Source organism: Thermobia domestica, chromosome 1 (genome assembly GCF_964235325.1).
Source record: "Thermobia domestica chromosome 1, izTheDome1.hap1.1, whole genome shotgun sequence".
Classification (NCBI taxonomy): domain Eukaryota; kingdom Metazoa; phylum Arthropoda; class Insecta; order Zygentoma; family Lepismatidae; genus Thermobia; species Thermobia domestica.
This window is the reverse complement of record NC_137454.1, coordinates 372,990,112-373,012,543: the sequence shown is the minus strand read 5'-3', so window position 1 is coordinate 373,012,543 and position 22,432 is coordinate 372,990,112. Positions and strand designations below refer to the sequence as shown.

Below are 22,432 nucleotides of genomic sequence, written 5' to 3'. Positions count from 1 at the left end.
TTTATCATCATCTTCCGTTAATCGTGAGACGTTAAACTGAAAGATTTCGTTCATTTCAAACATTACGTTCATCTGCAACCAGGGGCATACAAAGGGGGTTGGTCCTGGGGGTCCGGACCCCCCCCCCCGAAATCCCGACTTTTTTGTAAATATAGTCTACTTTTAGGGGCAATTTTAGAAATTTTTATGTAATTTTGCCTCAAATTGTATTTGGATCCCTCGCGAAACACTTTAGACCCCTCCCGAAATAAATTCCTGCGTACGTCCCTGTCTGAAACCACCATAACTGCCTGTGTGCTGCAGGTTTTGAGAGTGGTCACTATTCTGAACAAGATTGTCCTTACAACAATTTTTGCTGCCAATTTATACTGAACCAACACTGCACCAGGCCCATAGCCAGCCCGAAGATTTAGGGGGCCCGGTCAAAGTTTGGGGGGCCCGATCCAACTACATTATAGTTCATCACCATATTATAGTTCACTTGTAAGCCCACCGTGAAAATTTAAGGAGGGGCCCCCTAGACCTCCCTGGATACGGGTCTGCACTGCACCCATACAAGAAGCTGGAAGTCCAACTAGACTTTGGGGAAATATTGTAACCGCGGAATTACTGATTACTAGATGCTTTAAGGTGCAGTATAACAGGCTCTTGTTGTATCTATAAGATTAAGCTTTTCAGAAAATTAAAAAAAAAATGTAATTCCTTTTCAGGAATATAATATGCGAAAGCAAGCAACGCGGATTCTAAAGAAAATAAAAAGCTGAGAAATTTGCTTATGGCATAATTTTCTTTATTATTTATCTACAATAAATTCTTCACAAAATCGAACAAAGCAAAATAAAAATGATCAGTTGTGAGTTCAAATATGATATATCTATCAATCAATTAAAGCATTAACTTTATAGGTCACACTATCACTAATTAAAAGACATAATTCTCTAATTAAAGAGGGAAAAGTGATTTCTTTTTGATTGACACAGTCCGTTTGATGTATCACGATTTCCCCCCCCCCACACACAATTATTGTTGTTTCTCTTTTAATATAGCAATATACTGATCAATAATGCAGATTTAGCTTAAAGAAAAGGGGAAAAAAAAAAGAAAAAGAAACGCATATATGTGTAAGTATTTTTATAAACAAAAATTGTGCAAGTATGGGAGGGTCATTTAGTACCAGAGAAAGCGTGTTTTTTTTTCCTTTTTCTTTTTTCATAACTTTTAATTCTTATCTTCTTTGGAGATCCCAAACGTTGTGGCACACTGACCACAAAACAGCAATTAAGGTATTCGTTTTTTTTTTCTTACTGTCTTTTTTTTCTTTCTTCTCCCTACCTGTCGTTTTGCTCTTATGAATACAAGCGTACAAATCCAATATATTTCTAGTATCAAGCATGAACTTATTATCCTTAAAGCAGAACGGGCGCTTTCATATATAAAAACGACACTTAACAGTTTTTCGTTATCAGTTCTTAGTTGTGTATCAAACCATACAGAGGCTTCCACACACGCAAGGGGAAGACAAACAAAATGTATCTGAAACTTGTGTTTCTAATCACAAGTAGTGTTGTTTTATCAGGACTAGTGCAAACAGCTTCAGCACCGCGTGAGAATTTCGAAGAAAACAATACAAGTTCAAGTTATGGCAGTGGTAGTGTCGAATATTTTGATAGTGACTCTAACGTTCAATATACCGGTAGACGGTTAATGGATTGTCTTGTGGATGGTGATTTCAACTGTGTTAAATCTAAAGTTATCTCCAATTTGGATAAAATTCTTCAAATGAAGTCGTACAGGCTTTTGCCCGGTATTATGATTGAAAATAACCCTAGAAGGACTCCTTTGTCCAGCAAAGAACAGGATGTGGTGGAAGCTGTTGAATCACGGTATCTTAGAAACGGAGATGGATCGTTGTTGATGGTTCTAGCGGACAAAGTGTTTAGAATATTGAATCAGAAAACACTTAAACTGGATCTGTTCCCTGGACTCTCAGCCCGACTGGGAAGGAGTAACAAAAGCAATGGATTGATTGACGTTTCCATTGGCAGAGGCGATGGCGGAGGCAGTGGTGGCGGTAAGATACTTAACGCTAGTGTATGGACACGGCACGAAATTTCTGGTCTGAGTTCAGTAGCCATTTTAGAGTTTGGTCGCCATTTGACAAAGTAGAGGCAAAATATCTATCTCCAACTTAAAATATTTGTTAATCAATGGCGACCTAAGTGGGACCGGAAGTTTCGTACTTTTTTTCAAAGTTATTTCTAAATGTATATTAGTACATGCGCGCCGACTACGTGGGTGCTCCGGGACCCCAGCACCCACACAAATAATCTTGTGGGCGCGCCGCACTCACAAGATTTTTAGTTTTATAGGAACAAAACAAAATAAATATTTCTTATTTGTCATAATCAAAAAAATAATAAGCAATAGGAACATTGAGATGGAAATTAAAAATCTCTAAACTTTTAAACATAATTGTTTGTTTCAAATGTGTTCGTGTAAAGACAACCAAGCAACACACTTACGTTAGTCACTTTGTAATTTATGTTCATAACATAATCCATGCAAGTTCTTTCTGCATTAGAATTATTACTTTTTATGAAGATTTTTTTCAGTTTAGTTTGTATGAATGTGGTATTTTCTTCTAGTAACATGATAATATCATTGCCCCTTGCAATCATTGCGCATCATGTAAGATGTTTAAAGTATACATATGTTAAAATTTCATATGTTGAGAATATTCATTACACTAACTTACCCTTAACTTATACCCGGGTTCGAACCCATTTCTCTTGCGTTTAAATCAGCCGTGTTACCAACTGAGCTAGGGCAGCCCCAACTTATCCTTATAGTACAGGTATATTTTACTCTATCACAGCACAGCCTTTTATGATAGTGTTCATAAAAGATTTTAACTAAAAGGAAATCGATCAAAAAATATCAAGACTTCCCTGAAAACATATAACACGTCCCGCCATTGATATGCACCCACATAAAGTTTGGAAAGTCGGCACCGTTGTACTATTATCGCTCCGCACTAACTTTCACCGTAATCTAAATTTAATATTTTACTCACAAACCAATAAGTAACCTAATTATGTGGTAATATCGGTGCTAACATTTAACTGCAAAAAAGTATGAATTCCTTTATAAATTCATGATTTTTTTTTTCAAAATTTCCCTCTTCTTTTTCCTTATTTATTTCAAATAACGTTCGCAACAATTTTTCCTAAATCACAAATCAATGGTATCTTTAAAGTTTCTTTGATTATTTGTAATTTCTCCGGTAGCCAAGAATTCCGTGTAAAAGTATAATAGTGTTCTAGTATTTGAAAAAAATGCTTGCCTAATGCCTTTAGAACTTTTATTTCAATGATGCACTTTAAATTTCGTCACATGGTGTTTTTATGTACAGATAAAGGATAGTGTTGTATGAAGGTAATACAATTCATACGTGTACTGTCTTTTGTATGAAATAGATTGCTAATACTTTAAAACCTCTTATTAAACTGGTCACTTATTGTGATTGCAAAAAGAGTTTTGTTGTTAAAACCACTGAGCAATATTGATTTCAGAATGAGAGACGTTTAGCTCAGAGGACTGTGTTGCCGAAGGCGCTGAGGCAGGGTGTTATTTGAAGTGAATTTGATTTAAAATATCTCTAAGGGCCAGGGGAGGATCCAGGACGGACTTCTGGGGGAAAGGGGTTGTAATACTCTTAAGAGCTCCAAACTCTGGGATGGGTTTTATTTATATATAAAATAAGAAAGTTTCCTCTTCTCGGGGGGGTGGGGGGAATTGCCCCTGGATTCATCCCTGCTAAGGAGTGTTGTGTGTAAGATATTTGAGTATGTGCAATTCTTTTTGTTGAAGATTACATGATAGTGTTACGTTTAAATTATTTATATTATTTTAATCTTGTTGCTTTAGTTAAAAGATGTCATCTGAGTAAAATACTTTTTTTTTTAGAAACTCGCCTTTTATTGTGGAATAGTACAAATAGATTAACCCATAAAGTTTTCAAACTTACGGCTACAATTTTTATTCTATACCTAAGGTTCTTATTAGGTCACAGAATACCATCTCACAGAAATTTCATTAAATTCATCTAACTCGCACTTCTACGGATTTATTGCATGGCCATCTTTGATCAATAAGGTATTAAGTTAGGATTTTTAATTTTTCAGGTACCCTAACACCCTTTTAAATATGTTTAAAGCACAAAAAATTGTCTTGAAGAAAACTAAACTTGTTGCTATAGTGATTCTAAAACCTGAATTGCTCTTGGTGCCATTCTTGGTACGGGCCAAATTTTTCTCGCTAATTTTAGTTTCTCTGCAATATCTTAAAAACAAACAAAAATATTTGAAAAGCAGAAACGTAGCCAACTAGACAATACCATTTTCCATGTGATACCTTAACCACAACTCAACTATCTGTTTTTGATATGCCACTATTTACAGAACTTGCAAAAAATGCTAAATCTATCTATGGTTGCAAATCGAAAGCAGATAGATGAGTTGTGATAACGCTATCGCATGCAAAATCATGTTTTTAGTTTGCTAGGTTTCTGCTTTTCGAATATTTTTTATTTGTTTTGAAGATATTACAGAAAAACTCTAAAATTAGCGGTAGTTTAATTTCACTGTAGGGAAGACCATTAATCTGGCAACGGATTGTATTAGTGGTTAAGCATTCAGAGACAATATTGGTTTGAATCGATGCGATGATCGAACATCATACAGTTGAAAATGCGCTATTTGGTGAGGAGTTTTTCATGGGCTGGAGATACCATAATTAACTTGTTAATTGGCTTTCAGCTGTAAGGGACAATACGTTATATCGTATACTATAATACATGAAAGAAATCTAGCTTTTAACATCTGTTCTGTTCTGAAGACTTCATGTGTAGCATAGCAAAATATTATACGAAGTCTTTAGTCGGGAAAATATTTTTAGAACTTCATTAATGCATCAATTATGCCAAATTAATATCAATAATATATAAAATGTGTCATAAACTTGTCTTTCTGCACTTTTCCTTTAATAATATTAAAAAAACTGAAATAATACACTGAACCGTTTCACTTTATAGATGTGCCATTGTAATTTAATTTGTCCATAAATACGTAGGTAATGGAGGAGGGGGGGGGGAGAATGAAGTTATTTAAGTTTTCGGTTAAGATGAGCAAAGTTTATATCAAAACAAGTAAGTCACTAAATGATAGTATCAGCATGGAAAATTGTTAGTGGTATTAATGCTTTGTATGGTGAATTTTGGACTCATATTACACAACAAAATAATATATTCATCTGCTCTTGCATCTAGCGTAGAACATTTCCCTCCATTAAAACTACTTAAGATTTTAACTCCTCTCCACTTGATTAGTTTCTCGCGTACGCGTCTGTGGTGCACAGTGCCTTAGATTCGATTCCCAGGGAAAGAACCTTGAAATATGACCGTGTTAGGGTGATTCAGGTTACATCTTAAACTTTAGATGAATGTTTCATATAACGTCGGTTCTGAAAAGGGACGCTAGCCAACCAAACCACCCAGTAATTTTAACCTTTCTTCTCTGTATATGTTGTATTGAACTACTAGGTAAGGAATAACATTCCTTTCGAATAATACAAAACTGTATGTAGACATATGTATATTATGTCATCTGAAAATTTGTATTGTTCTTATTTGGTCATTCAAAATATATTAGACGCATGTGTATTTTTTAATATATGGACCAACGTCATTGGAACTAAATTAAATTTTATATGTTAAGCTTTTAAGAAAAAACTTCCTGACATTAGGGCTCTTAAATGCCTATAAAGCAGACGGTTTTATTTTATCCCAACTTTTTTAACTAGTTCGACTCCCGTATTTTTCTAGACCGACAGTCTTAACTCTTAGTTTAAAAAGATCTTCATTTACAGTACTAACGATATGAGGCAACAATGAATAACGTGTATCTGTATCATATATGTATATATAAATATCTGAACTTACGAATGTTTTGTATTCATAACATCCTATTCGAGCTCTCTCGTGACTAAGCGTCTAGCGTACCCGCCTTTGGCGTGGGAGCCCCGGATTCGATTCCCAGCGGGAGCTCATGAATTTCGAATCCCACGTTAAGCCCTAGGACCACGTCCAATATATCTTCGCTGCTGAAAGGGAGGTGAAAATCAAATTGTAACATTTATTCAAGGAATGGGAACTGAAAATTGGGACCACCTTTGCCTTCGCCACTGTCTATAAAAAAGCGCTATTTTCTACACGCAAAATGTTAACATGTTAGATACTACACGTATGTTTCACTTCGATTGTTTCATATTCGTGTTTTGTTGTAACGGCAGAAAATAACTGCGGTGTGATTTACAAAGTACGGTTACAAGACTAGATCTTTTTCGAGATAAACTTAAAAGACTCTAATAACAGAGAGCTCTCGTTTAAGTAGGACCACTGACGTTTGAAAACAAAAACAAATTCGTACAGTGTGACATACACATTATGTCATACTAGCAAGTAATTGCTTGAGTTGTAATATAAATGTCGCTATTTCATTAAGTTAAATGGTCGTATCACAAAATTAATTAAGGTTGTTTTTACTTTCATCTTTGGCGTTAGTTTATTAAATAACACAATAACCGTTGGAAAATATTATATTGAGGAACATCAAACAGAGAACAACATGTTAGTTGTGAACTTAAGTAAAAGTTATAAGAATTGAGAAGAAAACAATAGTTATCGGAAGAAATGTAAATGTAATGAATAAAAGTGCTCTAAAGAAGAAAACGAGAATTTTAGGACTGATCCAAAAAATGGATCAAAAGATTATGATTTTGGCCAAGAATTTTAGTAATTGTAAAAAAAATGCATCCAAAGATTGCGATCATGGTCAATAATTAATTTTTGAGTCAGGAGCCACAAAATTTTTCATCGACCCCTAAATCGAGGTTTCGTATTTTTTTACGGAATAAGCACATCATACTGAGTTAAGTGATAGTTTGGGTCTGGCTACAATATATATATATATATATATATATATATATATATATATATATATATATTAGATATAAGGCCTACTAGAAAAATGACTGAAATATATTGGAGCTTTTGATCCAGAACTATGTGCCTTGGTATAGCTCGTTCACATTGATATGGTATTTGTGACACTAAAATAAAACATTTTTTTTTTTTTAGCTAACATCTTATTGCATTAATGTGTGTGCTTACAACAGTTTAATATTTGTAAGTCCTTCCCCTGTCCTAGTGGCTTGCGTGTGCGCCTTTGATGCACGTGGTCTTGGGTTTGACTCCCCGTCGGCACAAAAATGTAATTTCACTTTCAGTAATCGTCAGTCTCCTTTAGCCTAATGCGAATAACTGTGGGACATTAAACTAAAAGAAAAATCATTTAATTCGGTAAAGTTTTTCATTAGCTTAATTGAACGGGACTCGGAAAATTTTTAGTTAAGTGTCTTCACTACAGCGAAATTAAACTACTGCTAATTTTAGAGTTTTTCTGTAATATCTTCAAAACAAATAAAAATATTCGAAAAGCAGATACGTAGTGAACTAGACAATACGATTTTGCATATGATACCGTTATCACAACTCATGCTTCTGATTTCGATTTTCAACTGTAGATAGATTTAGCATTTTTTGTGTTTTCTGTAAATAGCGGCATACCAAAAGCAGATAGGTGAATTGTGGTAAAGGTATCACATGAAGAATCGTATACATGCAAAACCGTACCTGTCGTACTTCTCTTCTAATTGCACTCCCCTCTGCATTTCCTCCCCTATTGTAACATTAACTTTTTGGTTCATATATAAGTTTCTTATGGTTCTTCGATCTTTCCATTCTAACCCAACCTTCTTTAGAACTCCCAACAACAATTCCCTATTCACGCGTTCAAAAGCCTCATCTAGATCTAAAAATAACACATACAACTATTTCCCTTTTTCTAACCCTTCACAGGTCCCCCTTAATAAGCATCTCTTGTGCTCTTGCCTCTCCTGACCCCAAACTGTTTCTCCTCAACTTCTTAATTTGTTCTTTCATATAACCTTCTGTTCAAAATTCGAGTTTTTTTTTCCTGCATGAGATATGAGACCAAGAATTCTAAAATCCTCCCATCTCTTTGGGTTCAATTTCTTAGCTACTGGTATCATGATCGTAGTCAGGAAGTCTTTTGGCCACTCTCCTGTTTTATATATTTTATCGCAGAGTAGGGACAGTTTTTTCTTGCCTTTGTTTCCCATATTTTTAATGAATTTGATTGGTTTAATTTATATTGTATTTAAGAGATTTTTTCTATCTTTCTTTGATATGAACTTGAATTTAAGTTATTTTGTTTTACTGATTTCTTCATCACATGTTTATTAAATGTCCTTACATCATGAAATTTAAATTTGGTAATTTATATAATTTGAATATCTAGCTATTAGATTTTTATTTATGGATAATGCAAATTCGCTTAGCCGAACAGTGTTTTGTGTTGTATCTTCACCAATCATGTATGATAATTATCGTCGTTCAGTTCTCATCGTCTTCCTTAGCCTAAAGAGTAAAATCGTGAGATGTAAAAACCAAAAGTGTAGTAAGTTTATGGCACCTATTAACCGACCTGTCAAATAATATTGTAGAAAAAAAAATCTTAAGACTGCTTACTGAAATTGACTAAAGCCTCCACTTATACCGAGCGTTTCGACTGCCTCCATTTCTACTAAAAATATATAAACATATTCAACACAGACGTGAAGGGCTAAATGGCCTAAGATGCCGAAAGCCTAAAAATCTAAATCCTAAATCCTAAACGTATTCAACACAGCTACAGACAATAATTTGAATTGTGCAGAAAGAAATTGTCTGTCTTTCAGTTTAAAGTCACACATTATGCCCCTTAGGTGAAGGGTGACGTATTATGAGGATGATAGAAAAATTGGTGGAATGAGAATGTAGAAGATAACTAAAATACCACGAGAAAACACACGAACGCAATTTTGTCTGTCAAACTTACTTGGTCGGGGATCGAAGTAGGGATCCGACGCACCAGAGGCAAGCACTGTACCACTGACCCACAGTGCCCCCCAACAAGGAAATTGTGAAATCATGGCAAAAGATAGAAGATCCAGGGACAGAAAATCAAATGAAATGAAATGTCTTCCAACGCCTATGCTCTTTACCCAAGTAGAGCTCCTTCGTGGCTAAGCAGTTAGCGTACGCGCCTTTTTGCGTGGGAGACCCGGGTTCGATTCCCGGCGGGAGCTCATGTGGTTCGGATTCCACGTTAATCAGTAGGTTCACGTCTCATATAGCCTTGCTGCTAAACGGGACGTTAAACTCAAAATCAACTCTTTACCCAAGTAGCAAGAAAGCTTTCGGCCAATTGCTTGCCTTTTGGCTTTCTACGCTTGCCCTCTCAACTCGTGCTTTCATACAACCTGCCTTTTGTTATATTTGCAAGCGATACTTTAGATCCTTCGCAGACCGTCGTAGCATCACTTGCTGTTCATTGGAAATTGACTTGCCTTCAGCGTAAAACGCTTGCGTTAAGCTTGAATGAAACACTGAATGCAAGGTTGTCCCCATGTAACTTCGTTACTGGAATCCAGCTTGCGACATGCTTGCATGCTTTCCAGTCCAGCCGACTTTAAATGCAAGCTTACAGCAAGCTGTTCGCAAGTTGTCTCTGGTACTAGGGTACTCTAAAATAGCAGACTTATTTATCTAAACGAATGGTTATTTTTTTAATGTGAAATAAGAATGTGAAGCGAAACAGAAAAACTCCAACAAGACACACAGACACGACATTGTCCGCTTAAAACTCGCGTGACCTGAGGTTGAATCAGGAACCCCTTATTCCAAAGATGAGCACTCTACCACTTAACCACCAATATCCTCATAGCTGACAGTGATATAGTTACAAATAAACGAATCAAACTATTGCAAGTAACACACTTACATTCTCGTATCATTCTCTACATTCTCTCCACATTCTCGTATCATTCTTATACGTGCATATGAATGGGTCATTTGTTGCATTTAAGTTAACGTTTCTTACAGTACCGAGGATATATCAGACGTAAACTTACAGTTTAAGATAAAAGTCGTAACACCGGAAAGCACTCAAATGACAAGACTCTTACACCGGAAATCGAATCTGGAACTTCCTGTATCAAAGACGCGCGTATGTATACGTAAAAAAAGGTATCCAAGTATGTATTTAATCTTTCTGTACAGGGCCTTGTAAATCTTCATAAATAAAGATGAAAGTGACTATATTTGTGATTTCGTAACTCTTTAGGCATCCTACCGATCTCGATCAACATTTCAGCATACGAACGAGGGTTTCCATTATTTTACTTCTTTGACGGTGCAACTTAAGGGAGGGGAATATATATACTCGTCTTTACGTATATATATATATATATATATATATATATATATATATATATATATATATATATATATATAGAGAGAGAGAGAGAGAGAGAGAGAGAGAGAGAGAGAGAAAGAGAGAGCGAGCGAGAGAGAGAGAGAGAGAGAACAAAACAAATAAAACAAAATATTACTATTGTGAGCTGAATTTGGCTTAAACGGATATATATAAAGATTATCGAAAATGTTCGATATTAGTATCGAATCGTAGAATCGCTGAGATGAACAGTGACACTTTCGATGCTGTGTAAATCTAAATTCAGCTCACAACAGTAATATTTTATTTTTAATTTTATAGATTACTTATTATTTTCTAATTTTTTGATTATATTTGCTTTGTTTTATCGATTTGAGAGAGCTTCAGTACAGTGAAACCTCTACTGACGGACACCTCTATAAAGCGGACACCTCCCGTAACGGACATATTATGTAATCCCCAAACACTGTAATAGGATAAAACATATTGGCAAACCTCTCTAAAGCGGACACTCTCTAGTACGGACACGGACAGTCTTTTTTGTCCTTTATAGGTATCACTTACCTCCGTATTACGGACACGTTCTCTATAAATAAGTTGAAAAGTATTGTAAAAATAATTTTTTAGTAATTCATACATGTGTCACCAAGAAAGCATTGTGACATTTTGTCTTCTCAACTGTCTACTCAGCAATCCAGACGAAGAGTCTCTGTTTAACAACACTCTCATGTCCTTTGCTTGCATTCCACTCCCACTCAAGCTGTTTTAGACACAAAAGTGATTAACAGTTGCCCGCCGTTTGGGATAACACGTTATTCTACTTTCCTGCTGGAATCTCTAACCAAGCAGAAGACATGTTCGGTAGTTTTGCCCGCGGGTACGCATATTGTTACAAAAAGACACTACTGGACTGCAATTAACTCACAAATTAAAGCGACATACTGAAAACGTAAGTGTAAAGTGCAGAGAACTATAACATCTTATTTCCATCTTGTGCCTCGAACATAGAGTATTGGACAGCAGAGAACAACATAGATACAGTAACATTTTGGTAATATTCGTGAATACATGATTCATCCAAAAATATTGTTACTAATTGCATATTACCTTCTTTACTAATTTACGTAAGGAAATATCAAAACCTCTCTAAGGCGGACACCTCTCTATAGCGGACAATTATTAATTCTCCACGGCTGTCCGCTTTAGAGAGCTTCAGTATTAGTAAAAAAGTTACTGACTAACGGAATATTGTTAATTTTCCTTATTTAAGCCAGTGAAGCGGATAATTGACGCTAGTAGTGGATGAATATTAACAAGCATACGGTCTTAAGCAAACGTTGGTTGAGGTAACTTATGATTTTCTCAGAGATGCTATGAAGCAGGGGGAGAGGGAAAAAGAGAAGACATGTTGTCAAGTGATATTATTGGATTCATGATCTTTTCTTGTCTCTAAAATAATAAAATTAAAATATTGCGAAGGTAAGCTTCACTGATTACATTTAGCTGCTAACTGTATGGAACGAATGGGTAAGTGGAACTGGTAATGCTTCACTGACTGAAATAGACTGATGTACTAAATATTTCAACTGCCCGTCCTTTCATCTTTAGTAGAACGTGATTAGTGAAAATTTCCAGTAAATAATGCATTTCATTCACTTCTACAAAATGACACGTTCTTCTTAATGAAATCAATATGGAACATTATAACCAGTTTAGCGAAAAGAATGAAATTTTGACAGACAATAGTTACATGTTATTTACCACGTATGATACATGTTGAAATGGTGTTATATTTGTCATATATACTAGGTAAGATCAAAATCATTCCTATTCAGTTAATACTCCAATTTATTCAATTCAGCCACTAAAGGTATTTTAAAATTCATAACACTTAGATCATTCACCTTCTTGACACAGGTTATTTTCAGTCTTACAAAATACAAAATATGAGTAATTCGTAAGTTTTAAAGATTGGTGGGCAGTGGCAGATGTACCCTGGGGGCCTAGGGCCACTCGATTTTTTGAGTGACAAAATTATTCAGGCTATTATTTACATATTTTTCAAAGTTGAAAGTAAGCTTTGCCTTTTGTTCTTTATTAGAAAAGTTCTGCAACATTAGATATACTTTCATTTGCAGACTTTAAAGTTCACAATATCAACGTCGAACCTAGACGTAACATTCATCAGGAGAGAAAGTTAAGTTTAAAACTTCTACAGCATCAATGAAGAATATTGTAAAATCATAATGTATGTATCATTATCTGGGTTCTGGCTCAGCCCCCTCCCCCCAGTTTTTACCTTTTAGATCTGCCATTGTTGGTAGATTGATTGGATTGAAATGTAACATTCCCTACAGCAGCGATGCTGTATAAGATACATGCCTATACGGCTTATTGTGGGATTCAAACCACATGAATTCCCACTGGAAATCTAATCCGAATATTCCATGCCGATTAACTATTAAAGAAAACATACATTATTTTATTAAACAAACAGAGTCGTGTACTGTTTATAAAATTTATCATGGAACATAAACTTTACGTTAAGGCAAATTCCCTCCTTTGTTTTTGATCGATTCACTTCAAGGAAAATATACGACATATTTCGTTATTATTAAATATTTTATGACCAAAGTTGTAGCGAAAGTTAGCTTTTTGCAACATATGCTTGTGCAGAAATTTCAAACGGTGAACTTAGCCATGTTTTTGCCTTATGCTTGACCAATTTTAACTTCAAGCAACAAAAGGTTGTTCGAATTATGCACCATACTACTTCAAAATCAATAATTTCTCTGGAAATTATCGAGGAAAACTGTACTGTAATCACATTGATGTTATACGAGTATGACCAAACTTTCAACATCATTTTGTGTTATTCCCTTTTCATTCCCTTGTTCTGATACGAATATACAACCAAAACAATTAACTCATCTTCTTTGCAGAAATAAAGTGAACCAAGTCCTGTCAGCTGGTCTACTGGGTAGCGTGTCTGCCTTTGAGGATTCTGAGTTTGGTTCCTGGGGGAGAGTGTTAAAAATTTTGGTGGTTACTATGGTTCTGATTAAAGCTAAGTCTGTAGATTTACGTATTATATTGCGTTGGAAGAGGACAAGGTGGCTGTGGTTGAGTACTTATATCTGGTGTGTGGGGTCCTGCATCGATCCCGGTTTGTGGTGGACAACATCATGCCTGTTGATTTTCTTAAAGTTCTCCCGTTTCTTTTCACTTTCTCATTCAACCAGTTCTTTCATTATCACACCACTTCCTTTAATCATTGCCTCCCTTAGCTTAAAGGGCGTAAACGTGGGACATTAAACCAAAAGATTTAAAAAGATATAGCCTCAGTGCTCAAAAGACAAGCTAAACTTCAACCAACAAAGAGAACGTAAATTAAGCGAGTTTAGTCGTTCATCGTATGCAGGAAAAGTAAATATAAATAGGCCTACAACTTATTCTTGATATGTAGAACAAAAAATCAATTAAACAGTACAGCATATGCAGGACAGAAATGAAAGACAAATGTAATTCATGATTATCAGAACGAAAATAAGACACTAAAGTTATTTATTGCTGCAGTTACATTATATTATATTATCTGTTTAAGTACGGCTTTATATTAAATATTTTGTAAGTTACAGAGAACGTTTCATGTTTCTTATTGACTATTTACGCCAAAATTTAATTCTGTATCAAAGTATCAAATTACCGCCGTGAACGTATTTTAGAAACAAGCTACTTTAATTATATTCCTTAGAAATACGATACACTTCCTACGTATGTGGATCTAATATTGAAAAACTGAAAAATCTTCCCATTTCTGGTTTCATGAGAGTGGGAAGAGCAAAGGTAGAACCTATTCTTCAGAAATAGTATCCATTAAAAAAAGGAAGAAAAAGAGAGAGAAGGCTGTGTCTCATACTGTTTTTGATCTCATACTTCTTGACAGAAAGACGAACGGTCATATTCGTTTTATGAAGTTTCCCATAGTTGCCCATATTAACTTCAAAGTCTAAAAGTTGTTAAAAAAGAAATTGTTTATAGAAATTTGACCTCTCTCAAGATATAGTCTCAGTCCTGAAATTAGAAAGCTAAACTTCTCTAAAACATATGTATACATACAAGTAAATTACTTTTCTACTACATTTATTACATGTTAGTACGTCTCCATGCACGAAGTGGCGTTTTCCTCTAATTATTTAGTGCAGCACGTTAGGCTAAGTCTTAACTGGTGTATGCACACTTCCATAGAATTGGTTGCAAACTTTTAGAGCTTAAAAATCACAAAATATTTAGTTAATTTTGAGGAAGATTGTACCAGCCAACGCTTTAGCAGTAGCAATAATACTCAGTAGTACATAGAGTTACCGCTTCATGCAAACGTACAGTTTTATACTTCTATAATTTATATTATTATTAACAAAAACAACAAAATAATTGTATCGCAATGTCGTGGGCAATCAGTCAGTAAAGCATGTCGTTAGTCGAAAAAGATTGAGGTCCCCTGGGTTAGATTACTTAAATTCGGTTAAGTTTGGTAGATTAGCTTACGTCGTTTAAGCTTCCTGGCGGCTGTATTAGCGCAAGCGTCTTTGGCTTTGATTCCCTGTGGGAGCTAATGTTTGGATCCCACATTAACTTGTAGGTCCACATCTTGTGCAACCTTGATTCTGAATAAAACGTTAAACCTTAATTCAATCAACCAACCAAAGTTTGTTTTATAGTGTTATTTGTGATACCTTCGGTGGTACGTTACTTAGATTAGTTTAGTACAGGACGCGGTTTGCTATAGTTCATTCTTTGAACTTGAAGTTAATACTGGTAATACAATAATCTCTGTTTCGTAATAATCATTGTTTTGTCAAGGTTATTCAATAGTTTAGAATTAATTTCCTTGATTAAATGATAGTTGTTGCCGGTTTATTTTGTTAAATAAATATGTATTTTTAGTGTACTATACAATAAACGTGATGTAATAACGTAGATCTTATCTTCTTGGCAGACATTTTCGTTTGATTTTCCACTTGAAGTGTTTCATATAATGTTGCATTTCGTTAAAAAATGTTTAGGTTCCACTATAATTAATTTACGTACCCCCGTATAGTCCATTTTCACTAATATGACTAGTTGAACCTGAATTACATAATTCTATTAACACATTGGTAGCAGGACGAGAATAATCCTGGGAGACACGGTGTTGTATTCGAACTAAATTGTTAATATTTATGGCAATAATATTTGGTCTAGGAATTAATTCGTGCGGGTGGACAAGAGATGGCGCAACGAACGGAGCGTCCCACAGTTCCGTGTATCCACACATGTGTTGCAAACCCCTGTCATCGCGTATTGTTCGTAGTATAGGGCAGTGGATTAAAGCGTCAACAACACCAGTTTGTAGTTAAGTGAACATGGCGCAATTTGTGCCTGATAAAGTGTTTTTGCGGGGTGTCCTGCTGCATTACTTTAACATGCAGAAAAGTGCGACTGAAAGTCATCGTATTTTGGTGGAAGTGTATGGTGACCATGCTCTAGCTGAGCGAACGTATCAGAAGTGGTTTGCACGGTTTAGAAGTGGTGATTTCGGCTTGGCAGACCAAGAGCGAGCTGGACAGCCAAAAAAATTTCAAGACGAAGAATTGACAGCATTGCTCGAGCAGGATTCGTGTCAAACGCAGGAACAACTTGCAGCAGCATTAGGCGTTGATCAAACAACAGTCTCCAAACGCTTGAAAGCCATGGGAATGATTCAAAAGATGTGACATTGGGTTCCACATGAATTGAAAGACAGAGACGTTGAAAGACGAAAAACCATTTGCGAATTGCTGCTTCAACGACAGAGCAGAAAGGGGTTTCTGCATCGAATTATTACCGGTGATGAGAAGTGGATCCATTACGAGAACCCTAAACGAAAAAAGGCCTGGGTGAAACCAGGTGAACCAGGTCCATCACAACCAAAACGAGATATTCACTGTGCAAAGGTTATGCTGTGCATATGGTGGGATATGAAAGGTGTGGTGTACTATGAGCTGCTGCAACCGGGTGAAACTATGAATGGAGAACGTTATCGACGACAATTAATGCGTTTGAAGCAAGCTCTGGCCAGAACACGACCAGAATGGGAGAACAGACATGATAAACTTATTGTTCAACATGATAACGCTCGCCCACATGTCGCAAAACCGGTCAAAACCTATTTAGAAAATGTCGGATGGGAAGTTTTACCCCACCCGCCGTATTCACCAGACGTTGCTCCTTCGGACTACTACTTGTTCGATTGCATGAACAACGATTTGATTGGACAGCGGTTTACTTTTTCAGAAGATATCGAAACATGGGTCTCTGACTGGATCGCTTCCAAGGATGAGGACTTCTTTCGCCACGGAATCCGTACATTGCCTGAAAGATGGGCGAAAGTGGTGGCTAGCGATGGACAATATTTTTCTTAAGGTATTTATGTATTTTGTGTTTGTACTACAGCTTCAATGTGTGCGTACCAACCGCACGAATTAATTCCTAGACCAAATAAAAATGTAAATAATTAAGATTTTCAGGAACTTCTGCAAGATTTTACCTAGAGTTCCATCCTCAAGTTGCAGAAATGTTACTGCGTTGTAGTGGAATTCGCCTGTGTACTACGTGACTTCCAAGATAAAGCTACGAGGGAGGATTAAACACAAGGGTTATAAGGCTGATATTCCTGGAGTTTAATCTGTTATAGATGAATGAGAAGTGTCCAGTAATTGTAATACATGGAGTTGGCAACTGTGCAGAGTTCCAGCGATCCGTCACCTATGGCACTAGTTATATGTAAACACAAATGACAACTAATTTGGAAAACTAGTCTCGCGAAGTCCGCTCAGTGATCAGATTTCTGTGGGCGAAGCATGGCTGAAATTCACCGGCAAAGTTTGGTTTGCAGAGGGATTATAATGTCTCTTCAGCACTTCGCAGAATGATGTTGAGTGAATTATATTTGGTTTACGAGACTCCGAACTTAAAGCTAACATGAGTTAAATTCAACTCTTGTGGCAGTTAATTATGTTTAAGTTATGTTATGTTCAAGCTGTTATATACATTAAGAGCTTACTTACTAATCCTCTTTATTCTCTTTCTAGGTGATAAGAAGGGAGGCCATGGTGGTGGCCATATGATCTTCGCCATGTTTGCATACTTCATGTTAGCAGTAGGCGTAGCGGTAGCAAAAATGTTAGCCCTTAAATCCCTAATGGTTGGAAAGGTTGCTCTTGTCTTGGCATCGCTGCAATACGTTAAGAAGTTATTCACCCATAAGAAGAAGAAACACGTTGTCCGCCATCATTACGATAGCCATGAACACCACGAGGATGGCGGCGGACATGATTATCACGACAGACTATACAATCCCTATGCTCCTTACGAATGGGAAGCACCTCAACTGCAATACAGCAACTAAAGCAAATACAGCTAAGTTATTATTTAAGACGATACGTAATTATTTATTGTTTCGTAAGCGTGTTTTGTTTCCCTGAGTAATGTGTGCATGTGTACTTGTTTTTGGTATGAAATCTACTTTTAAAACAATTAAAACGTCTAATTGCCACAACAAAATGTTAGAAATAATGAAATAGCAATGTATAATTATATCCTTCACATTTTGTACGAATCTCCTGGTTATTAGGTTAACATCCCATCTTGGAGATCATGTTTCATGGTTCATCTAATCATCCCCAAAAATCAACCATCGCATTATCATATATTTCATCACATTTTTCATTCATTCAAAAATTTGTGATTCTAGGGCGTTAATTAAACAAAGAACATAATAATTATAAATAAATAAAATAATAAATGTCCCGGCCAGTTTCCAAACAGCCGAGGCTACTATTAAGAGAAAAGATGTTTGCAAACAAATCTACGTAACTGAATATATCAATATTTTGAATTATATATGAGGAACCAAACGAAACTAAACTTTAACTCGTTATTTGAGGATATTAAAAAAAAATAAAATCATAAGTATAAGTGACTACTAGCAAAAGAATTAATTATTATTTGTTTCTAATGAGCGGTTATTTCAATTTGTATTTTTCATTGTGAAGTTTTTAAGCATCATTTCACAGCTCAGTGCTTTCACATTTGTTGGTTTAGAAATAATCAAAGTTATCCAGTAAATATAACTGGTTATTCATCCAATACAGATGTTTAACATCTTATGAAGGTTTATATATTTTGAACCTTGTTTCATACAAAAATTGTCAAAAATATTAAATTTTATGTCCTTCTTTCGTTATATTTTCGATAAGTTTGGATTAATATTTTAAGCATATTTTGTTACTTATATCATATCAATCATTATTCCATCATACATTAATCATCTTCATAATCATTTTCTTTTAAAAAAAAAAATGTTATGTACATTTCCAGATAGGTCACTTTAGTACATCACATTCTACACAAAATTTATTTCTAACAATAATACTAACATTCAGCTATGCTCACTAGTTTTGTGTCAACTAATTGTTTACATACACACGTAAGTTCTAGAAGCTTTGTTTTGTGGAATAACCAAGGATTTCATCAAGGAAGTGCTGTTAAAAGAAAATATGCTTTAAAACATAAGCATTATTTATCCTTTATTTATGCTTATATAAATCTGTTTCATAGAGGATTTAAGTGCCCACGTAGAATACTAAGAATGAGTGTAAAAGGTAAATTATCGTATTATGAACTTATATACTGTTTAATACACAATTATGTAATGAATATGCACTTGTAACATATGAATGTGCATATGAATTATTGTAACACTTGAATTAAATCTTGACAAGTAAATGATCTCTAAAAATAACATTAAAATCCTTAATTCGGAAGCTCAGTATATGTTAAAATTATTGATTTAAATATGTAATATAGGCAAGTTATGTACCGTATTGTTCTAAAACGTTGTCTGGAAAAAATCCATTAACGTTCAAACGATATGTGAATCTTATCCGGTATTCTAAGCTTTAAAATTAAATTAACAATGCTGTCCTATAAGATAGTGAGTGAAGTTTACCAATTCGCCATGTCGTCCTGAAATAAGTGACGAAAGAAACTGCATCACACAAATACAATATCCGTACATTGCTTGTTATTTTTATGAAGATAATATTTTATGTATATTATATTAACTTCATGGAACTTCTACACTTGAGCTAAATATATTTCAAATGAATAACATTGTATCCTATTTCAAATCAAAATTTGATGCTCTGTTAAAATTCGGCTTAGTTATCAAATATGTTTTATAAGCTCACCTGAGATCTTCACTTGTTAGACTTTTTATAAATCAGCAAGATGTAGCGTGTATTGGTACCCTATACGTTTTTCTCATGTGTAATTAACGTTAGGTATATGCATTCTTCTTTCCTTTCATATTTTCCACTATTTCAATCCAAAGTTTACTAGCTTTGTTTTCTTTCACATTTCCCACTATTTCAAGTCCAAGTTCTGTTGATTCAGTTTCCCATTATTGTTCTTTCAGAACTTAGCATTGCTTTCTCAATCCAAAGATGCAAAATCTGCGGATACATCCATCCATGATTTCTAGTAAATGTAAAAATAATTTACACATACAAAGATTGAAAATAAACTTAGCAGATTTAAAAGATCTTTAAATAAGAGCTATATTCAACAACTATCTGTATTTTTTCGAGAAGCAATACTAAATACCTATAGTTTATGAAAATAATTGATAACTTTTGTATGATTAGTTTAATAATGTAATAGTTTAAATCAACTTTTCAAAATTTCTAATAAAATGGGTGCGTAAATGGAAACATTCCTTGATTAATCCTTGATCAATGGTATAATGTTCTTTTTATAATTAGCTGAGGAATTGTAGACACCTATATTACCTTTTTGATAACAATGTTTTCACTTTACATTCTTCTGTTTCAGTACGTTTTCTCTCTAGAGCTGGTTGGTTAATAGTTATTGTGTCTAGTCAATAATACCTTACATTGTTATTTTATTGTTAAAAGTTATGTAAATATTTACAAATGTTAATGAAGTTAATAAATAATTTTCAGTTAAATTACGTATATTATATTCCAAATATCTTATACCACGGACTATTTAAACATAGACAAGTTAGATCACTGTCGGACAAAGCAATATAAGACATTTAAGGGTCTCATTGGTGTTTACGTTTTTCAAAAAAAAGTAACAATTTTTAAATGTAAATGGAAGTCGAACACATGTTATGAGCTATATTTATTATGAAATAAAAAGCAATATTGGGTAAGAGTTTACTTTGAGCAGAACAAGTGATTTTGAGTATATTTTAATTTCATTCCCAATCTTGCAAATATAAGATCTTCAGTTTTACTTACTTCACAAAACAGCTAAGTGAGCGAAGGGGGTTATAAACCTCGCAGGGCTTATTTAAGTATTGATTCCTATGAATATTCCGCTCAAAGTGCACTTTTGCCCAATATTGCATGTAGCGTATACCCCTAGCTTCCGCCAAGTGGGCTTTGTGGTGTACAAGTACTATGTGCGTGGGTTTTCTCGGTGTTCTCCCGTTTCTTTTCACGTTTTTCATTCTATTATTTCGTTCATTACTATTAACGTCTCTTTTAGTCTTGGAGCACAATCCTATATATGACACACACATATATATATAAGCTATGTAAAATATCTTTCATTTACATTACACAATATTTAAGGGTGGTCGTCTGTCAAATTACAGAGAGGTGCAAATATTGCTTCAACCGTCCCTAAAGATCCAGAGAGGCCTTAGTACTGTTCACCTGACTTTCAAGGTCTAGAAGGGCACCCAAGGAATTTGTTTCTATTCCTTAGTGGCAATAAGTAAACTCTACTAATTTTGAAATTCAGATTCAAGATAAATTTCTAAACCCAGGTCCTTCTAGTAAATGTGAAGTTCGACCTGAGAGAGCCTGATTCAAACTCCAGGTTTATCTTACATTAAGTTATAGGTCAATGTTACTAATAGCCTTTGCTATTAATTAAAGGACATTAATCAGTCAAGTAAACGTAAAATATTGGCGACTGCACAGTGGTAATGGTAAACCACATCAACTCCAGTCTTCATTTTTCCTCCAGCAATTCTTTTAGTTTTAAATATCTATCCTTTTCTGTGTTTGGCCCATGGTGCTCCATGTTGTAGCTTTATGTTCAAAAGCCGATCTCTATGAATATAAATTTAAAGCCATGGTTCCTTTAAACAGAATAATATTGTCATAAAATCTCTTGTTCTTGTACTTTACTAGTTTACATTGTGAAAAATGTACTCTTACATATTTAGATTTTCTCAGATACTTTCTTGAATACATCCATAGGTTAGTGCGTGTATTTATTCATGCAGTTTATATCAAATACGTGCGGAAACGTATTTTTTACGTTTTTATTAGTATTTTTGTTTTACTCTGTCTAATTTGTCCACAATTTTCACCCCCATTGCCAAACTTGTGTTTCCGTTACTGATATAGACAAGATTATAATTGTAAATCTGATGTGATACCAAAGAACTAGATACGAACGAAATCCATCCTACATCTAGCATTGATAAAATAAATCAGTGACCCACCATATTGCCCCAAATAAGTGTTATTCGATTGGTATTCGTGTTTCGTCCTTAGATCTTATGCGAATGTGAGTTTCTGGGTTATCACACCACGCAATAACTATTAAACCAATTAAAATGTTACTGAGCCTGATTACGAACCTTAGACATTCCAAGAACCATATGATATTAATTTGATTAAAATTAATATCCTAAGGGGGAGAGGGAGGATCATAATTTATAGAAAAATCGAAACACGTAATAACTACTGAATCAATTAAAGTGATGCTTAGCAAGACCTCCTAAGAATTTTATGAATTAAATCGATTAAAATTATTATCGCCAGAGGCAGCGGAAGAGTCAAAATTAATGTTAAAAATTTAGTGGTGATATGTGAAAATAATCTAGGAGAATCGATATTAGTGTCCAATCCATATTTTCCGGGGTTGTTGAGAGAGACGAATAGTGAAAC

At 34.7% G+C, this 22,432-nt stretch overlaps 1 protein-coding gene across 1 annotated transcript; it reads left to right on the top strand.

Moving 5' to 3' along the window:
• Positions 1-1,480: 1,480 nt before the first annotated feature.
• On the top strand, positions 1,481-20,455 carry LOC145668263 (uncharacterized). The gene is made up of 2 exons (XM_081735968.1): positions 1,481-2,071; positions 17,528-20,455. The coding sequence occupies exons 1-2, from the start codon at positions 1,528-1,530 to the stop codon at positions 17,842-17,844; spliced, it is 861 nt and encodes a 286-aa protein (XP_081592094.1). The 5' UTR covers positions 1,481-1,527; the 3' UTR covers positions 17,845-20,455.
• Positions 20,456-22,432: the final 1,977 nt, after the last annotated feature.